The 19,729-nt window shown below is 52.2% G+C and overlaps 1 protein-coding gene across 1 annotated transcript in view; it reads right to left on the bottom strand.

The window, feature by feature from the left end:
* The window catches only part of LOC135533833 (calcium/calmodulin-dependent protein kinase kinase 1-like), a 53,196-nt gene extending 33,886 nt beyond the window's left edge, over positions 1 to 19,310 (bottom strand). Inside the window, exons 1-3 of the mRNA XM_064961047.1 lie at positions 19,292 to 19,310; positions 19,067 to 19,200; positions 533 to 569 (exon numbers count right to left, since the gene is read on the bottom strand). Of these exons, the coding sequence (XP_064817119.1) occupies positions 533 to 569; positions 19,067 to 19,200; positions 19,292 to 19,310 (190 nt within the window). The remainder of the gene's footprint in view (positions 1 to 532; positions 570 to 19,066; positions 19,201 to 19,291) is intronic.
* Between the last annotated feature and the right edge of the window lie 419 nt (positions 19,311 to 19,729).

Below are 19,729 nucleotides of genomic sequence, written 5' to 3'. Positions count from 1 at the left end.
ACATTGTAGTGCTGTATACTGTTGAGCACAATTGGTTGTAGTCTAACTGACACTAACACTGTAAGGTACGACACCTTTTCATTTCATTAACCAATAGCCATAATTACCTATAGTAGATTAGGGAGGTTTGATGCCTTAACACAGCCTCTCTCCTGCCATGTCTACTGATACTGATGGAAGGAATACAACCATAGTCTATATACCTTGAAGAGGTGATACACGCTTTAGAAAACAAGATGCGACCTAGAATCATAAAGGGTTCTTCAACCGTCCCTCCGAAAATAACTATTGTTTTGGTTCCAAGTGGAACCCTTTCACCACTAAAGGGTTCTACCTGAAACCAAAAGAAGGGTTCTCTTATGGGGACAAATGAAGAAAAACGTTGTTGTTTTTTCTAAGTGTGCGTGGTCGAGAGACTTATCAACCTGCATCCGGTAGTCTAGCGTTTTCATATGGAGTCAGCTGTGTCACCTGCTCAGCGCCCACTAACAGGTCGATTTACAGTCCAGATAAAGAGTGTGAAGGTACATACCCATGTGAAGGTTGTCCTCTGCGGGATCATCCAACACCTGCAACAATAATAACACGTCAACAGGAATACATCCCATAATATTAAGAGGCAGACACAGGTAAATAGCGTTGTTCGGGCCCACCGTGATTACTGCTTTTATGAAAACTGTTATTAAAATTACAATGAATTACAACATATTACAATAACAACATATTAAAATTGCAATAAATTACATATTTTCATTAAAATGTTCTTTTTGACAAGTAAATGAAAACAATTTAATTATTCCATCAGAAGACATGTTCTGGACAAAAATCTGATTGTTAGTTATTTTGGCCATGTTTCTACAGATGCGACCCAGTCTTGAATTAACTTTTGCATAGTTGCTTTGCAAAAAGGACTGGTCATCAGTTCTAAACAAAATGGTTGCTACGCTGCTCGTCCAATCAGCATCTAGGATCCCAAACAACCAGTTTTTTCATTCATTTTTTTCTTCCCCTGTAATCAGGAAATGATTTAGGTCTGGGACACCACATGGGTACATTTAATTATCAGGTGGAACATAAAACCACAGTACACTGGACCTCGGGTAAGATGTCAACACCCCAGGCCTATAGTATAGGTATTACCGTAACACCGGAGAATACAGCAACTGCAGCAGCAGCAGTATTCATTGGCCTTTAAAGCACACTCAAGAGGATCTTAGATGATGCCAGTTTGAATTGAGTTTGAATTGAGGAGGATATTAATATCTAACGTGTACTGTATTATCTTAGCTACTAACCATCTGTGACAAATGTAATTGCCACTTTACGTTTTACATTTTCCCTCTAGCTGAGACTCTTTTATAACAAGAGAACAGTTCTGAGGCATAATAAGAACATTTGGCTGTGAATTGGAGAGGCACAATGAATATGATCTCATCCCAGCACCCCACCCAAGACCAGTAGGTACTTTACATAATGAGCTTTGAATTGGGAATGAATGGAGAATAGACAGGAGGAGATGGGGAGAGGAGGACAGGAGGAGATGGAGAGATGGGGAGAGGAGGAGATGGAGAGAGGACAGGAGGAGATGGAGAGAGGAGGAGATGGAGAGAGGAGGACAGGAGGAGATGGAGAGAGGAGGACAGGAGGAGATGGGGAGAGGAGGACAGGAGGAGATGGAGAGAGGAGGACAGGAGGAGATGGAGAGAGGAGGACAGGAGGAGATGGAGAGAGGAGGACAGGAGGAGATGGAGAGAGGACAGGAGGAGATGGAGAGAGGAGGACAGGGAGGAGATGGAGAGAGGAGGACAGGAGGAGATGGAGAGAGGAGGACAGGAGGAGATGGAGAGAGGAGGACAGGAGGAGATGGAGAGAGGAGGACAGGAGGAGATGGAGAGAGGAGGACAGGAGGAGATGGAGAGAGGAGGACAGGAGGAGATGGAGAGAGGAGGACAGGAGGAGATGGAGAGAGGAGGACAGGAGGAGATGGAGAGAGGGAGGACAGGAGGAGATGGAGAGAGGAGGACAGGAGGAGATGGGGAGAGGAGGACAGGAGGAGATGGGGAGAGGAGGACAGGAGGAGATGGAGAGAGGAGGACAGGAGGAGATGGAGAGAGAGGAGGACAGGAGGAGATGGAGAGAGGAGGACAGGAGGAGATGGAGAGAGGAGGACAGGAGGAGATGGAGAGAGGAGGACAGGAGGAGATGGAGAGAGGAGGACAGGAGGAGATGGAGAGAGGAGGACAGGAGGAGATGGAGAGAGGAGAACAGGAGGAGATGGAGAGAGGAGGACAGGAGGAGATGGAGAGAGGACAGGAGGAGATGGAGAGAGGAGGACAGGAGGAGATGGGGAGAGGAGGACAGGAGGAGATGGGGAGAGGAGGACAGGAGGAGATGAAGAGAGGAGGACAGGAGGAGATGAGGAGATGGGGACAGGAGGAGATGAGGAGATGGGGAGAGGAGGACAGGAGGAGATGAAGAGGGAGGACAGGAGGAGATGAGGAGATGGGGACAGGAGGAGATGAGGAGATGGGGAGAGGAGGACAGGAGGAGATGGGGAGAGGAGGACAGGAGGAGATGGAGAGAGGAGGACAGGAGGAGATGGAGAGAGGGAGGACAGGAGGAGATGGAGAGAGGAGGACAGGAGGAGATGAGGAGATGGGGAGAGGAGGACAGGAGGAGATGGAGAGAGGAGGACAGGAGGAGATGGGGAGATGGGGAGAGGAGGACAGGAGGAGATGGAGAGAGGAGGACAGGAGGAGATGGGGAGAGGAGGACAGGAGGAGATGGAGAGGGAGGACAGGAGGAGATGGAGAGAGGAGGACAGGAGGAGATGGAGAGAGGAGGACAGGAGGAGATGGAGAGAGGAGGACAGGAGGAGATGGAGAGAGGAGGACAGGAGGAGATGGAGAGAGGAGGACAGGGAGGAGATGGAGAGAGGAGGACAGGAGGAGATGGAGAGAGGAGGACAGGAGGAGATGGAGAGAGGAGGACAGGAGGAGATGAAGAGAGGAGGACAGGAGGAGATGGAGAGAGGGAGGACAGGAGGAGATGAGGAGATGGGGAGAGGAGGACAGGAGGAGATGGGGAGAGGAGGACAGGAGGAGATGGAGAGAGGAGGACAGGAGGAGATGGGGAGAGGAGGACAGGAGGAGATGGAGAGAGGACAGGAGGAGATGGAGAGATGGGGAGAGGAGGACAGGAGGAGATGGGGAGAGGAGGACAGGAGGAGATGGGGAGAGGAGGACAGGAGGAGATGGAGAGAGGAGGACAGGAGGAGATGGAGAGAGGAGGACAGGAGGAGATGGAGAGAGGAGGACAGGAGGAGATGGGGAGAGGAGGACAGGAGGAGATGGAGAGAGGACAGGAGGAGATGGAGAGATGGGGAGAGGAGGACAGGAGGAGATGGGGAGAGGAGGACAGGAGGAGATGGAGAGAGGAGGACAGGAGGAGATGGAGAGAGGAGGACAGGAGGAGATGAAGAGGGAGGACAGGAGGAGATGGAGAGAGGACAGGAGGAGATAGAGAGGGAGGACAGGAGGAGATGAGGAGATGGGGAGAGGAGGACAGGAGGAGATGGGGAGAGGAGGACAGGAGGAGATGGAGAGAGGACAGGAGGAGATGGAGAGATGGGGAGAGGAGGACAGGAGGAGATGGGGAGAGGAGGACAGGAGGAGATGGAGAGAGGAGGACAGGAGGAGATGAGGAGATGGGGAGAGGAGGACAGGAGGAGATGGGGAGAGGAGGACAGGAGGAGATGGAGAGAGGAGGACAGGAGGAGATGGGGAGAGGAGGACAGGGAGGAGATGGGGAGAGGAGGACAGGAGGAGATGGGGAGAGGAGGACAGGAGGAGATGGAGAGAGGAGGACAGGAGGAGATGAGGAGATGGGGAGAGGAGGACAGGAGGAGATGGGGAGAGGAGGACAGGAGGAGATGAAGAGAGGACAGGAGGAGATGGAGAGAGGAGGACAGGAGGAGATGGGGAGAGGAGGACAGGAGGAGATGAAGAGAGGAGGACAGGAGGAGATGGAGAGAGGACAGGAGGAGATAGAGAGAGGAGGACAGGAGGAGATGAGGAGATGGGGAGAGGAGGACAGGAGGAGATGGGGAGAGGAGGACAGGGAGGAGATGGAGAGAGGACAGGAGGAGATGGAGAGATGGGGAGAGGAGGACAGGAGGAGATGGGGAGAGGAGGACAGGAGGAGATGGAGAGAGGAGGACAGGAGGAGATGAGGAGATGGGGAGAGGAGGACAGGAGGAGATGGGGAGAGGGGAGGACAGGAGGAGATGGGGAGAGGAGGACAGGAGGAGATGGAGAGAGGAGGACAGGAGGAGATGGGGAGAGGAGGACAGGAGGAGATGGGGAGGGAGGACAGGAGGAGATGGAGAGAGGAGGACAGGAGGAGATGAGGAGATGGGGAGAGGAGGACAGGAGGAGATGGGGAGAGGAGGACAGGAGGAGATGGGGAGAGGAGGACAGGAGGAGATGGAGAGAGGAGGACAGGAGGAGATGAGGAGATGGGGAGAGGAGGACAGGAGGAGATGGGGAGAGGAGGACAGGAGGAGATGGAGAGAGGAGGACAGGAGGAGATGGAGAGAGGACAGGAGGAGATGGAGAGAGGAGGACAGGAGGAGATGGAGAGAGGAGGACAGGAGGAGATGTAGAGAGGAGGACAGGAGGAGATGAAGAGAGGAGGACAGGAGGAGATGGAGAGAGGAGGACAGGAGGAGATGAAGAGATGGGGAGAGGAGGAGATAGAGAGAGGAGGACAGGAGGAGATGAGGAGATGGGGAGAGGAGGACAGGAGGAGATGGGGAGAGGAGGACAGGAGGAGATGGAGAGAGGAGGACAGGAGGAGATGGAGAGAGGAGGACAGGAGGAGATGGAGAGAGGAGGACAGGAGGAGATGGAGAGAGGAGGACAGGAGGAGATGAGGAGATGGGGAGAGGAGGACAGGAGGAGATGGAGAGAGGAGGACAGGAGGAGATGGAGAGAGGACAGGAGGAGATGGAGAGAGGAGGACAGGAGGAGATGAGGAGATGGGGAGAGGAGGACAGGAGGAGATGGAGAGAGGAGGACAGGAGGAGATGGAGAGAGGACAGGAGGAGATGGAGAGAGGACAGGAGGAGATGGAGAGAGGAGGACAGGAGGAGATGAGGAGATGGGGAGAGGAGGACAGGAGGAGATGGGGAGAGGAGGACAGGAGGAGATGGAGAGAGGACAGGAGGAGATGGAGAGGGAGGACAGGAGGAGATGAGGAGATGGAGAGAGGAGGACAGGAGGAGATGGGGAGAGGAGGACAGGAGGAGATGGGGAGAGGAGGACAGGAGGAGATGGGGAGAGGAGGACAGGAGGAGATGGAGAGAGGAGAACAGGAGGAGATGGGGAGAGGAGGACAGGAGGAGATGGGGAGAGGAGGACAGGAGGAGATGGGGAGAGGAGGACAGGAGGAGATGGAGAGAGGAGGACAGGAGGAGATGGAGAGAGGACAGGAGGAGATGGAGAGAGGACAGGGAGGAGATGGAGAGAGGAGGACAGGAGGAGATGAAGAGAGGAGGACAGGAGGAGATGGAGAGAGGAGGACAGGAGGAGATGAAGAGAGGAGGACAGGAGGAGATGGAGAGAGGAGGACAGGAGGAGATGAAGAGATGGGGAGAGGAGGACAGGAGGAGATGGGGAGAGGAGGACAGGAGGAGATGGAGAGAGGAGGACAGGAGGAGATGAAGAGATGGGGAGAGGAGGAGATAGAGAGAGGAGGACAGGAGGAGATGAGGAGATGGGGAGAGGAGGACAGGAGGAGATGGGGAGAGGAGGACAGGAGGAGATGGAGAGAGGAGGACAGGAGGAGATGGAGAGAGGAGGACAGGAGGAGATGGAGAGAGGAGGACAGGAGGAGATGAGGAGATGGGGAGAGGAGGACAGGAGGAGATGGAGAGAGGAGGACAGGAGGAGATGAGGAGATGGGGAGAGGAGGACAGGAGGAGATGGGGAGAGGAGGACAGGAGGAGATGGGGAGAGGAGAACAGGAGGAGATGGGGAGAGGAGAACAGGAGGAGATGGGGAGAGGAGGACAGGAGGAGATGGGGAGAGGGAGGACAGGAGGAGATGGAGAGAGGAGGACAGGAGGAGATGAGGAGATGGGGAGAGGAGGACAGGAGGAGATGGGGAGAGGAGGACAGGAGGAGATGGGGAGAGGAGGACAGGAGGAGATGGAGAGAGGGAGGACAGGAGGAGATGAGGAGATGGGGAGAGGAGGACAGGAGGAGATGGGGAGAGGAGGACAGGAGGAGATGGAGAGAGGAGGAGATGGAGAGAGGACAGGAGGAGATGGAGAGAGGACAGGAGGAGATGGAGAGAGGAGGACAGGAGGAGATGGAGAGAGGGAGGACAGGAGGAGATGGAGAGAGGAGGACAGGAGGAGATGGAGAGAGGAGGACAGGAGGAGATGAAGAGAGGAGGACAGGAGGAGATGGAGAGAGGAGGACAGGAGGAGATGAAGAGATGGGGAGAGGAGGAGATAGAGAGAGGAGGACAGGAGGAGATGAGGAGATGGGGAGAGGAGGACAGGAGGAGATGGGGAGAGGAGGACAGGAGGAGATGGAGAGAGGGAGGACAGGAGGAGATGGAGAGAGGAGGACAGGAGGAGATGGAGAGAGGAGGACAGGAGGAGATGGAGAGAGGAGGACAGGAGGAGATGAGGAGATGGGGAGAGGAGGACAGGAGGAGATGGAGAGAGGAGGACAGGAGGAGATGGAGAGAGGACAGGAGGAGATGGAGAGAGGAGGACAGGAGGAGATGAGGAGATGGGGAGAGGAGGACAGGAGGAGATGGAGAGAGGAGGACAGGAGGAGATGGAGAGAGGAGGACAGGAGGAGATGGAGAGAGGACAGGAGGAGATGGAGAGAGGAGGACAGGAGGAGATGAGGAGATGGGGAGAGGAGGACAGGAGGAGATGGGGAGAGGAGGACAGGAGGAGATGGAGAGAGGACAGGAGGAGATGGAGAGAGGAGGACAGGAGGAGATGAGGAGATGGGGAGAGGAGGACAGGAGGAGATGGGGAGAGGAGGACAGGAGGAGATGGGGAGAGGAGGACAGGGAGGAGATGGGGAGAGGAGGACAGGAGGAGATGGAGAGAGGAGGACAGGAGGAGATGGGGAGAGGAGGACAGGAGGAGATGGAGAGAGGGAGGACAGGAGGAGATGGGGAGAGGAGGACAGGAGGAGATGGAGAGAGGAGGACAGGAGGAGATGGAGAGAGGACAGGAGGAGATGGAGAGAGGACAGGAGGAGATGGAGAGAGGAGGACAGGAGGAGATGAAGAGAGGAGGACAGGAGGAGATGGAGAGAGGAGGACAGGAGGAGATGAAGAGAGGAGGACAGGAGGAGATGGAGAGAGGAGGACAGGGGAGGAGATGAAGAGATGGGGAGAGGAGGACAGGAGGAGATGGGGAGAGGAGGACAGGAGGAGATGGAGAGAGGAGGACAGGAGGAGATGAAGAGATGGGGAGAGGAGGAGATAGAGAGAGGAGGACAGGAGGAGATGAGGAGATGGGGAGAGGAGGACAGGAGGAGATGGGGAGAGGAGGACAGGAGGAGATGGAGAGAGGAGGACAGGAGGAGATGGAGAGAGGAGGACAGGAGGAGATGGAGAGAGGAGGACAGGAGGAGATGAGGAGATGGGGAGAGGAGGACAGGAGGAGATGGAGAGAGGAGGACAGGAGGAGATGGAGAGAGGACAGGAGGAGATGGAGAGAGGAGGACAGGAGGAGATGAGGAGATGGGGAGAGGAGGACAGGAGGAGATGGAGAGAGGAGGACAGGAGGAGATGGAGAGAGGAGGACAGGAGGAGATGGAGAGAGGACAGGAGGAGATGGAGAGAGGAGGACAGGAGGAGATGAGGAGATGGGGAGAGGAGGACAGGAGGAGATGGGGAGAGGAGGACAGGAGGAGATGGAGAGAGGACAGGAGGAGTTGGAGAGAGGAGGACAGGAGGAGATGAGGAGATGGGGAGAGGAGGACAGGAGGAGATGGGGAGAGGGAGGACAGGAGGAGATGGGGAGAGGAGGACAGGAGGAGATGGGGAGAGGAGGACAGGAGGAGATGGAGAGAGGAGGACAGGAGGAGATGGGGAGAGGAGGACAGGAGGAGATGGAGAGGGGGACAGGAGGAGATGGGGAGAGGAGGACAGGAGGAGATGGAGAGAGGAGGGACAGGAGGAGATGGAGAGAGGACAGGAGGAGATGGAGAGAGGACAGGAGGAGATGGAGAGAGGAGGACAGGAGGAGATGAAGAGAGGAGGACAGGAGGAGATGGAGAGAGGAGGACAGGAGGAGATGAAGAGAGGAGGACAGGAGGAGATGGAGAGAGGAGGACAGGAGGAGATGAAGAGATGGGGAGAGGAGGACAGGAGGAGATGGAGAGAGGAGGACAGGAGGAGATGGAGAGAGGAGGACAGGAGGAGATGGAGAGAGGAGGACAGGAGGAGATGGAGAGAGGAGGACAGGAGGAGATGAGGAGATGGGGAGAGGAGGACAGGAGGAGATGGAGAGAGGAGGACAGGAGGAGATGGAGAGAGGGAGGACAGGAGGAGATGGAGAGAGGAGGACAGGAGGAGATGGAGAGAGGACAGGAGGAGATGGAGAGAGGAGGACAGGAGGAGATGGAGAGAGGAGGACAGGAGGAGATGGAGAGAGGAGGACAGGAGGAGATGGGGAGAGGAGGACAGGAGGAGATGGAGAGAGGAGGACAGGAGGAGATGGAGAGAGGAGGACAGGAGGAGATGGAGAGAGGAGGACAGGAGGAGATGGAGAGAGGACAGGAGGAGATGAAGAGAGGAGGACAGGAGGAGATGGAGAGAGGAGGACAGGAGGAGATGGAGAGAGGAGGACAGGAGGACAGGAGGAGATGGAGAGAGGAGGACAGGAGGAGATGGAGAGAGGAGGACAGGAGGAGATGGAGAGAGGAGGACAGGAGGAGATGGAGAGAGGAGGACAGGGAGGAGATGGAGAGAGGAGGACAGGAGGAGATGGAGAGAGGAGGACAGGAGGAGATGAGGAGATGGGGAGAGGAGGACAGGAGGAGATGGGGAGAGGAGAACAGGAGGAGATGGGGAGAGGAGGACAGGAGGAGATGGAGAGAGGACAGGAGGAGATGGAGAGAGGACAGGGAGGAGATGGAGAGAGGAGGACAGGAGGAGATGAGGAGAGGGACTGGAGGAGATGGAGAGAGGAGGACAGGAGGAGATGGGGAGAGGAGGACAGGAGGAGATGGAGAGAGGAGGACAGGAGGAGATGGAGAGAGGAGGACAGGAGGAGATGGAGAGAGGAGGACAGGAGGAGATGGAGAGAGGAGGACAGGAGGAGATGGAGAGAGGAGGACAGGAGGAGATGGAGAGAGGAGGACAGGAGGAGATGGAGAGAGGACAGGAGGAGATGGAGAGAGGAGGACAGGAGGAGATGGAGAGAGGACAGGAGGAGATGGAGAGAGGGAGGACAGGAGGAGATGGAGAGAGGAGGACAGGAGGAGATGGAGAGAGGAGGACAGGAGGAGATGGAGAGAGGACAGGAGGAGATGGAGAGAGGAGGACAGGAGGAGATGGAGAGAGAGGACAGGAGGAGATGGAGAGAGGAGGACAGGAGGAGATGGAGAGAGGACAGGAGGAGATGGAGAGAGGAGGACAGGAGGAGATGGAGAGAGGAGGACAGGAGGAGATGGAGAGAGGAGGACAGGAGGAGATGGAGAGAGGAGGACAGGAGGAGATGGAGAGAGGACAGGAGGAGATGGAGAGAGGACAGGAGGAGATGGAGAGAGGAGGACAGGAGGAGATGAGGAGATGGGGAGAGGAGGACAGGAGGAGATGGAGAGAGGAGGACAGGAGGAGATGGGGAGAGGAGGACAGGAGGAGATGGAGAGAGGACAGGAGGAGATGGAGAGAGGACAGGAGGAGATGGAGAGAGGACAGGAGGAGATGGAGAGAGGAGGACAGGAGGAGATGGAGAGAGGAGGACAGGAGGAGATGGAGAGAGGAGGACAGGAGGAGATGGAGAGAGGAGGACAGGAGGAGATGGAGAGAGGAGGACAGGAGGAGATGGAGAGAGGAGGACAGGAGGAGATGGAGAGAGGAGGACAGGAGGAGATGGAGAGAGGAGGACAGGAGGACAGGAGGAGATGGAGAGAGGAGGACAGGAGGAGATGGGGAGAGGAGGACAGGAGGAGATGGGGAGAGGAGGACAGGAGGAGATGGAGAGAAGACAGGAGGAGATGAAGAGGGAGGACAGGAGGAGATGAAGAGAGGAGGACAGGAGGAGATGTAGAGAGGGGACAGGAGGAGATGAAGAGAGGAGGACAGGAGGAGATGGAGAGAGGACAGGAGGAGATGGAGAGAGGACAGGAGGAGATGGAGAGAGGGGACAGGAGGAGATGGAGAGAGGAGGACAGGAGGAGATTGGCTGGTTGCTCTGGGATGAGGCTGTAGAGTGAAACACTAAGAGAAGAGCTCCACTTTCACTGTAACTTATTATGACTGACTGGTACAGTGATGTTGGGAGCCCCAGAGGTACCCATGGACCCCCACTGACTCCATCCCATCTCCATCTCCGCGTCTCCACCAACCCCTCCTTTCACTGTAACTCATTATGACTGGCTGGCATGATACCTCCTACTGACTCCAGCCCTCTCGATGCCCTCCATCCACCTGGCCCTCCATCAGGCCCTGATGAGGCACCATAAATAAGTCTGGGTGATTGAAGAGCACTCTGATGATGTCACTGGGGAGACGAGTGCATCAGCGCGGTGCGTTCTGTCCGTCTCTCCTCCGTCTCTCCTCTGTCTCTCCTACGTCTCTCCTACGTCTCTCCTCCGTCTCTCCTACGTCTCTCCTCCGTCTCTCCTCCGTCTCTCCTACGTCTCTCCTACGTCTCTCCTCCGTCTCTCCTACGTCTCTCCTACGTCTCTCCTCCGTCTCTCCTCCGTCTCTCCTACGTCTCTCCTACGTCTCTCCTCCGTCTCTCCTCCGTCTCTCCTCCGTCTCTCCTACGTCTCTCCTCCGTCTCTCCTACGTCTCTCCTCCGTCTCTCCTACGTCTCTCCTCCGTCTCTCCTCCGTCTCTCCTACGTCTCTCCTCCGTCTCTCCTCCGTCTCTCCCTATGTCTCTCCTCCGTCTCTCCTCCGTCTCTCCTCCGTCTCTCCTCCGTCTCTCTACGTCTCTCCTCCGTCTCTCCTCCGTCTCTCCTCCGTCTCTCCTCCGTCTCTCCTATGTCTCTCCTCCGTCTCTCCTACGTCTCTCCTCCGTCTCTCCTCCGTCTCTCCTCCGTCTCTCCTACGTCTCTCCTACGTCTCTCCTCCGTCTCTCCTACGTCTCTCCTACGTCTCTCCTCTCTAAATATACATCTCCTTCACATAAGCCAAAATGGTACTCTATCCCCTATATTACACGTCTTTTGACCGTAGTGAACTACACCGTGCCTTCAGAAACTAGTGCACTACACCATGCCTTCAGAAACTAGTGCACTACACCATGCCTTCAGAAACTAGTGCACTACACCATGCCTTCAGAAACTAGTGCACTACACCGTGCCTTCAGAAACTAGTGCACTACACCATGCCTTCAGAAACCAGTGCACTACACCGTGCCTTCAGAAACTAGTGCACTACACCATGCCTTCAGAAACTAGTGCACTACACCATGCCGTCAGAAACTAGTGCACTACACCATGCCTTCAGAAACTAGTGCACTACACCATGCCTTCAGAAACTAGTGCACTACACCGTGCCTTCAGAAACTAGTGCACTACACCATGCCTTCAGAAACTAGTGCACTACACCATGCCTTCAGAAACTAGTGCACTACACCATGCCTTCAGAAACTAGTGCACTACACCATGCCTTCAGAAACTAGTGCACTACACCATGCCTTCAGAAACTAGTGCACTACACCATGCCTTCAGAAACTAGTGTACTACACCATGCCTTCAGAAACTAGTGCACTACACCATGCCTTCAGAAACCAGTGCACTACACCATGCCTTCAGAAACCAGTGCACTACACCATGCCTTCAGAAACCAGTGCACTACACCGTGCCTTTAGAAACCAGTGCACTACACCATGCCTTCAGTAACTAGTGCACTACACCGTGCCTTCAGAAACTAGTGCACTACACCATGCCTTCAGAAACCAGTGCACTACACCGTGCCTTCAGAAACTAGTGCACTACACCATGCCGTCAGAAACTAGTGCACTACACCATGCCTTCAGAAACTAGTGCACTACACCATGCCTTCAGAAACTAGTGCACTACACCGTGCCTTCAGAAACTAGTGCACTACACCATGCCTTCAGAAACTAGTGCACTACACCATGCCTTCAGAAACTAGTGCACTACACCATGCCTTCAGAAACTAGTGCACTACACCATGCCTTCAGAAACTAGTGCACTACACCATGCCTTCAGAAACTAGTGTACTACACCATGCCTTCAGAAACTAGTGCACTACACCATGCCTTCAGAAACCAGTGCACTACACCATGCCTTCAAAAACCAGTGCACTACACCATGCCTTCAGAAACCAGTGCACTACACCGTGCCTTTAGAAACCAGTGCACTACACCATGCCTTCAGTAACTAGTGCACTACACCGTGCCTTCAGAAACTAGTGCACTACACCATGCCTTCAGAAACCAGTGCACTACACCGTGCCTTCAGAAACTAGTGCACTACACCATGCCTTCAGAAACCAGTGCACTACACCGTGCCTTCAGAAACCAGTGCACTACACCATGCCTTCAGAAACTAGTGCACTACACCATGCCTTCAGAAACTAGTGCACTACACCATGCCTTCAGAAACCAGTGCACTACACCGTGCCTTCAGAAACTAGTGCACTACACCATGCCTTCAGAAACCAGTGCACTACACCGTGCCTTCAGAAACCAGTGCACTACACCATGCCTTCAGAAACTAGTGCACTACACCATGCCTTCAGAAACTAGTGCACTACACCATGCCTTCAGAAACTAGTGCACTACACCATGCCTTCAGAAACTAGTGCACTACACCATGCCTTCAGAAACTAGTGTACTACACCATGCCTTCAGAAACTAGTGCACTACACCATGCCTTCAGAAACCAGTGCACTACACCATGCCTTCAGAAACCAGTGCACTACACCATGCCTTCAGAAACCAGTGCACTACACCGTGCCTTCAGAAACCAGTGCACTACACCATGCCTTCAGAAACTAGTGCACTACACTGTGCCTTCAGAAACTAGTGCACTACACCATGCCTTCAGAAACCAGTGCACTACACCGTGCCTTCAGAAACTAGTTCACTACACCATGCCTTCAGAAACCAGTGCACTACACCGTGCCTTCAGATACTAGTGCACTACACCATGCCTTCAGAAACCAGTGCACTACACCGTGCCTTCAGAAACCAGTGCACTACACCGTGCCTTCAGAAACTAATGCACTACACCATGCCTTCAGAAACTAGTGCACTACACCGTGCCTTCAGAAACCAGTGCACTACACCATGCCTTCAGAAACTAATGCACTACACCATGCCTTCAGAAACTAATGCACTACACCATGCCTTCAGAAACTAATGCACTACACCGTGCCTTCAGAAACTAGTCAGACCCCTTTGACTTTTTTTTCAACATTTTGTTACGTTACAGCCTTATTCTAAAATTGATTAAATAGTTGTTGTTTTTTCCCCCTCATCAATCTACACACAATACCCCATAAATAATGACCGGGTTTTAGAAACAGAAATATCACATTTCCATAAGTATTCAGACCCTTTACTCAGTACTTTGTTGAAGCACCTTTGGCAGGAATTACAGCCTTGAGCCTTCTTGGCTATACATTTACATTTACATTTAAGTCATTTAGCAGACGCTCTTATCCAGAGCGACTTACAAATTGGATGATGCTACAAGCTTGGCACACCTGTATTTGAGGAGTTTCTCCCATTCTTCTCTGCAGAACATACTCAAGCTCTGTCAGGTTGGATCGGGAGTGTTGCTGCACAGCTGTTTTCAGGTCTCTTCAGAGATGTTCAATTGGGTTCAAGTCCGGGCTCTGGCTAGGCCACTCAAGGACATTCAGAGACTTGTCCAGAAGCCACTCCTGCGTTGTCTTGGTTGTGTGCTTTGGATCGTTGTCCTGTTGGAAGGTGAACCTTCCCCCCCAGTCTGAGGTCCTAAGCGCTCTGAAGCAGGTTTTCATCAAGGATCTCTCTGTACTTTGCTCAGTTCATCTTTGCCTCGATCCTGACTAGTCTCCCAGTCCCTGCTACTGAAAAACATCCCCACAGCTTGATGCTGCCGCCACCATGCTTCACCGTATGGATGGTGCCAGGTTTCCTCCAAATGTGATGCTTGGTATATCAGACCAGATAATCTTGTTTCTCATGTTCTGAGAGTCCTTTTGATGCCTTTTGGCAAACTCCAAGCGTGCTCATGTACATTTTACTGAGGAGTGGATTCCGTCTGGCCACTCTACAATAAAGGCCTGATTGCTGGAGTGGCTTCCGTCTGGCCACTCTACCATAAAGGCCTGATTGGTGGAGTGCTGCAGAGATGGTTGTCCTTCTGGATGGTACTCCCATCTCCACAGAGGAACTCTGGAGCTCTGTCAGAGTGATCATCGGGTTCTTGGTCACCTCCCTGACCCAGGCCCTTCTCCCCCGATTGCTCAGTTTGGCAAACTAATACCATTTGAGAATGATGGAGATCACTGTGTTCTTGAGGACCTTCAATGCAGCAGAAATGTTTTGGTACCCTTCTCCAGATCTGTGCCTCGACACAATCCTGTCTCGGTGCTCTACAAACAATTCCTTTGACCTCATGGCTTTGTTTTTGCTCTGACATGCACTGTCAGCTGTAGGACCTTATATAGACAGGTGTGTCGCCTTTCCAAATCATGTCCAATCAATTCAATTTACAATGGGTGGACTCCAATCAAGTTGTAGAAATATCTCAAGGATGACCATTGGAAATGCACCTGAGCTCAATTTCAAGTCTCATAGCGCTACACACGGTGTAGTGCACAGAATACCCCTGTAAATAAGGTATTTCTGTTTCCTGTGTTTTATACATTTGCACACAAAAAAAACATCTTTGTCACTATGGGGTATTGTGATGTCATTATGGGGTATTGTGATGCCATTATGGGGTATTGTGTGTAAATTGCTGATCTTTTCATTTCATTTAATCCATTTTAGAACAAGGCTGTAACATAAAAGAAATGTGGAAAAAGTCAAGGGGTTTGAATACATTCCTAAAGCTCTGTGTGTATAGAGAATATATATATATATATATATATATATATATATATATATATATATATATATATATATATATAGTGTATATATAGGGTATATATATATATATATATACTGTGTATATATAGGGTATATATATATATACTGTGTATATAGAAAAAAAAAATATATATATATACTGTGTATATATAGGGTATATATATGGTATATATATATATATATAGGGAATATATATATATATACTGTGTATATAGAGAATATATATATATATATATACTGTGTATATATAGGGTATATATATATACTGTGTATATATGGGGAATATATATATACACTGTGTATATAAAGGGTGTCACGCCCTGGTCGAAGTATATTGTGTTTGTCTGCATTTAGTTGGTCAGGCCAGGGTGTGACATGGGTTTATTGTGGTGTGTTTTGTCTTGGGGTTTTATTAGGTATTGAGTTTGTGGCTTAGTGGGGGTATCTAGCAAAGTCTATGGCTGTCTGGAGTGGTTTTCAATCAGAGGCAGGTGTTTATCGTTGTCTATGATTGGGAACCATATTTAGGCAGCCATATTCTTTGAGTATTTCATGGGTGATTGTTCCTGTCTCTGTGTTTGTGTTCACCAGATAGGCTGTATAGGTTTTCACGTTCGTTCTTTGTTTTGTTCGTTATTTCATGTCTAGTTCATTTCATTAAAGAACATGAATAACTACCACGCTGCATTTTGGTCCGCTTCTCCTTCGACAGATGAGAATCGTTACAGAATCACCCACCACAACGTGACCAAGCGGCGTGGTAACAGGCAACAGCAACAGCAGGAGCAACAAAGAGAGGAATGGACATGGGAGGACGAATTGTACGGAGAAGGACCTTGGGATCAGCCTGAAGAATATCGCCAGGCTGGAGGCGGTGAAAGCTGAGAGGCGCTGGTATGAGGAGGCAGCACGGCGACGCGGATGGAAGCCTGAGAGTCAGCCCCAAAAATGTATTGGGGGGAGGTTCACAGGGAGTATGGCGACGCTAGGTAGGAGACCTACGCCAACTTCCTGTGGTTACCGGGGGCTAGAGAGACCGGGCAGGCACCGTGTTATGCTGTGGTGCGCACGGTGTCTCCAGTGCAGGTGCATAGCCCGGTGCGGTATATTCCAGCTCCACGTATCGGCCGGGCTAGATTGAGCGTCGAGCCAAATGCCATGAAGCCGGCTCAACGCATCTGGTCCCCAGTGCGTCTCCTTGGACCAGCTTACATGGCACCAGCCTTGCGCACGGTGTCCCCAGTTCGCCTACATAGCCCAGTGCGGGCTATTCCACCTCGCCGCACTGGCAGAGCGACCGGGAGTATTCAACCGGGTAAGGTTGGGCAGTCTCGGTGCTCAAGAGCTCCAGTGCGCCTGCACGGTCTGGTCTACCCAATACCACCTCCACGCACCAGCCCTCCGGTGGCAGTCCTCGGCCCAGTACCACCAGTGCCAGCACCACGCATCAGGCCGACAGTGCGCCTCGACTCTCCAGCGCTGCCAGAGCCTTCCTCCTCTCCTGCGCTGCCGGAGTCTCCCGCCTGTTCGGCGCTGCCAGAGCCTTCCTCCTCTACAGCGCTGCTGGAGTCTCCTGCCTGTTCAGCGCAGCCAGAGCTGCCAGCCTGCATGGAGCAGCCAGAGCTGCCAGCCTACATGGAGCAGCCAGAGCTGTCAGTCTGTATGGAGCAGCCAGAGCTGCCAGTCTGCAAGGAGCTGCCAGTTTGCGGGGAGCTGCCAGTTTGCAAGGAGCTGCCAGTCTGCAAGGAGCTGCCAGTCTGCAAGGAGCCGCCAGAGCTGCCAGTCTGCAAGAAGCCGCCAGAGCTGTCAGTCTGCATGGAGCAGCCAGAGCCGCCAGTCAGCATGGAACAGCCAGATCCGTCTGTCTGCCAAGATCCGCCAGTCAGCCAGACTCTTCCAGATCTGCCAGTCAACCAGACTCTTCCAGATCTGCCAGTCAGCCAGACTCTTCCAGATCCGCCAGTCAGCCAGACTCTTCCAGATCCGCCAGTCAGCCAGACTCTTCCAGATCCGCCAGTCAGCCAGACTCTTCCAGATCCGCCAGTCAGCCAGACTCTTCCAGTCAGCCAGACTCTTCCAGATCTGCCAGTCAACCAGACTCTTCCAGATCCGCCAGACTCTTCCAGATCCGCCAGTCAGCCAGGATCTGCCATAGCCGCCAGCCAGCCAGGATCTGCCGGATCCAACTACCTGCCTGAGCTTCCCCTCAGTGCCGAGCTTCCCCTCAGTGCCGAGCTTCCCCTCAGTGCCGAGCTGCCCCTCAGTGCCGAGCTGCCCCTCAGTCCCGAGCTGCCCCTCAGTCCCGAGCTGCCCCTCAGTCCCGAGCTGCCCCTCAGTCCAGTGGGGTTCTGGGTGAGGACTACTAGGCCATGGTCGGTGGCGAGGGTGGACTATCCTAGGACGCGAGGAGGAGGGACTAAGACATTGATAGAGTGGGGTCCACGTCCTGCGCCGGAGCCGCCACCATGGACAGACGCCCACCCGGACCCTCCCTATTGTTTTGATGTGCGTCCGGGAGTCCGCACCTTAGGGGGGGGGGGGTTCTGTCACGCCCTGGTCGAAGTATTTTGTGTTTGTCTGCATTTAGTTGGTCAGGCCAGGATGTGACATGGGTTTATTGTGGTGTGTTTTGTCTTGGGGTGTTGTTAGGTGTTGGGTGTGTGGCTTAGTGGGGGTATCTAGCATAGTCTATGGCTGTCTGGAGTGGTTCTCAATCAGAGGCAGGCGTTTATCGTTGTCTCTGATTGGGAACCATATTTAGGCAGCCATATTCTTTGAGTATTTCGTGGGTGATTGTTCCTGTCTCTGTGTTTGTGTTCACCAGATAGGCTGTATAGGTTTTCACGTTCGTTCTTTGTTTTGTTCGTTATTTCATGTCTAGTTCATTTCATTAAAGAACATGAATAACTACAACGCTGCATTTTGGTCCGCTTCTCCTTCGACAGACGAGAACTGTTACATAGGGAATATATATATATATACTGTGTATATATATGGAATATATATATATATAATTTGTATATAGGGAATATATATATATATATATACTGTGTATATATAATTTGTATATAGGGAAAATATATATACTGTGTATATATAGGGATATATATATATATATACTGTGTATATATAGAGAATAGAGTTTAGAACACAACCAGGTTGTTCATGCCGTGTATTCTGTGGAGGTATGATGAGGATAGCAGCATCAAGGCTTAGCATGCAACCCAAATAGCTCCCGATTCCTTTTCATCTGTCTCCTCTCCAAATAAGCATCGCTCCTTCAGCCTTCCCCTCACTGTGTGGTAAATGAAAAGCCTGTAGCTGATGTCTGGTAAATGGACATTCTTTGTAGTGTCTGTTGTGGTGGCAGCATGTCTAATGATTTCTACAGTAACAACTATCAATGAAAGTGTTGTCTTGCTGGGTGAAGCTTAAAATGTGTATTTGTCATGGCCTCTTAGGTCATTTAAATTGCTTTAAGATTCCACTTCACATTCTCCTTGCTCGGCCTCTTGTTTCTTGACTAGAGACAGACACCGTGAAACAGACTCTCCTCTCACTTCTTTGGCCTTTACGTTTCAGCTTACCTAGTGAACTACCTGTGCTAAATAAATAACAATGAAATGAAATATTGTTTCTTTCCCGGGTACGAACACAGACGTTGGGCAGACACAGTGAAACAGACTGACACTTGGCCTATGGTTTCTTGATCAGAGACACAGTGAGGTAGGCTCTCCTCTCACCTCCACCAGTTTGACTATGTTGAGATGGTCCAGCTTCTTGAGGATGGCGATCTCCTGGTACACCCTCTCCAGGGGGCCTAGGACTTTGGGCTGCTCCCCCTGGACTGCAGCCTTGGGACCTCTCGGAGGGCGACCTGCAGGGAACCAACAACCCCAAACCTCACGTCAGCTGCAATTTTCGACAATTCAATTAAATGTAATACAATTCAATCCATTTTTAGATACTTTCATTGGATTTCGACATGATGTCGAAACGCTAATATCAGTCCCATGATTTGAATGGGATTTGTGCCACAAATGCTAAAATATTAGCGTTTAGAAACAGTGACAGGAAACTTAACCAAAGCATGGATTCCTATCCCATCTTATCCATTGGGTGAACTATTTAACTCATTAATCTCTTCATGGAAATAGGCCTATATGGATAGAACCAAATTGAAATGTTTCTAATAGAATAACTATAAATGGGGGTGGCAGATAGCCTAGTGGTTAGAGCGTTGGGCCAGTAACCGAAGGTTGCTGAATCGAAGGCAGTTAATCCACTGTTCCCCGGTAAGCCGTCAACGTAAATAAAATTTGTTCTTAACTGACTTGCCTAGTTAAATAATGGTTAAATAATAGAACTCTAACTGGTGTTGCTAAGTGACCAGACACCTCTCCAAA

The sequence above is a fragment of the Oncorhynchus masou genome, unplaced genomic scaffold, assembly GCF_036934945.1.
Source record: "Oncorhynchus masou masou isolate Uvic2021 unplaced genomic scaffold, UVic_Omas_1.1 unplaced_scaffold_2696, whole genome shotgun sequence".
In the NCBI taxonomy this organism is placed as follows: domain Eukaryota; kingdom Metazoa; phylum Chordata; class Actinopteri; order Salmoniformes; family Salmonidae; genus Oncorhynchus; species Oncorhynchus masou.
The sequence above is the reverse complement of the archived record's forward strand: the minus strand, read 5'-3'. Positions and strand labels throughout refer to the sequence as shown.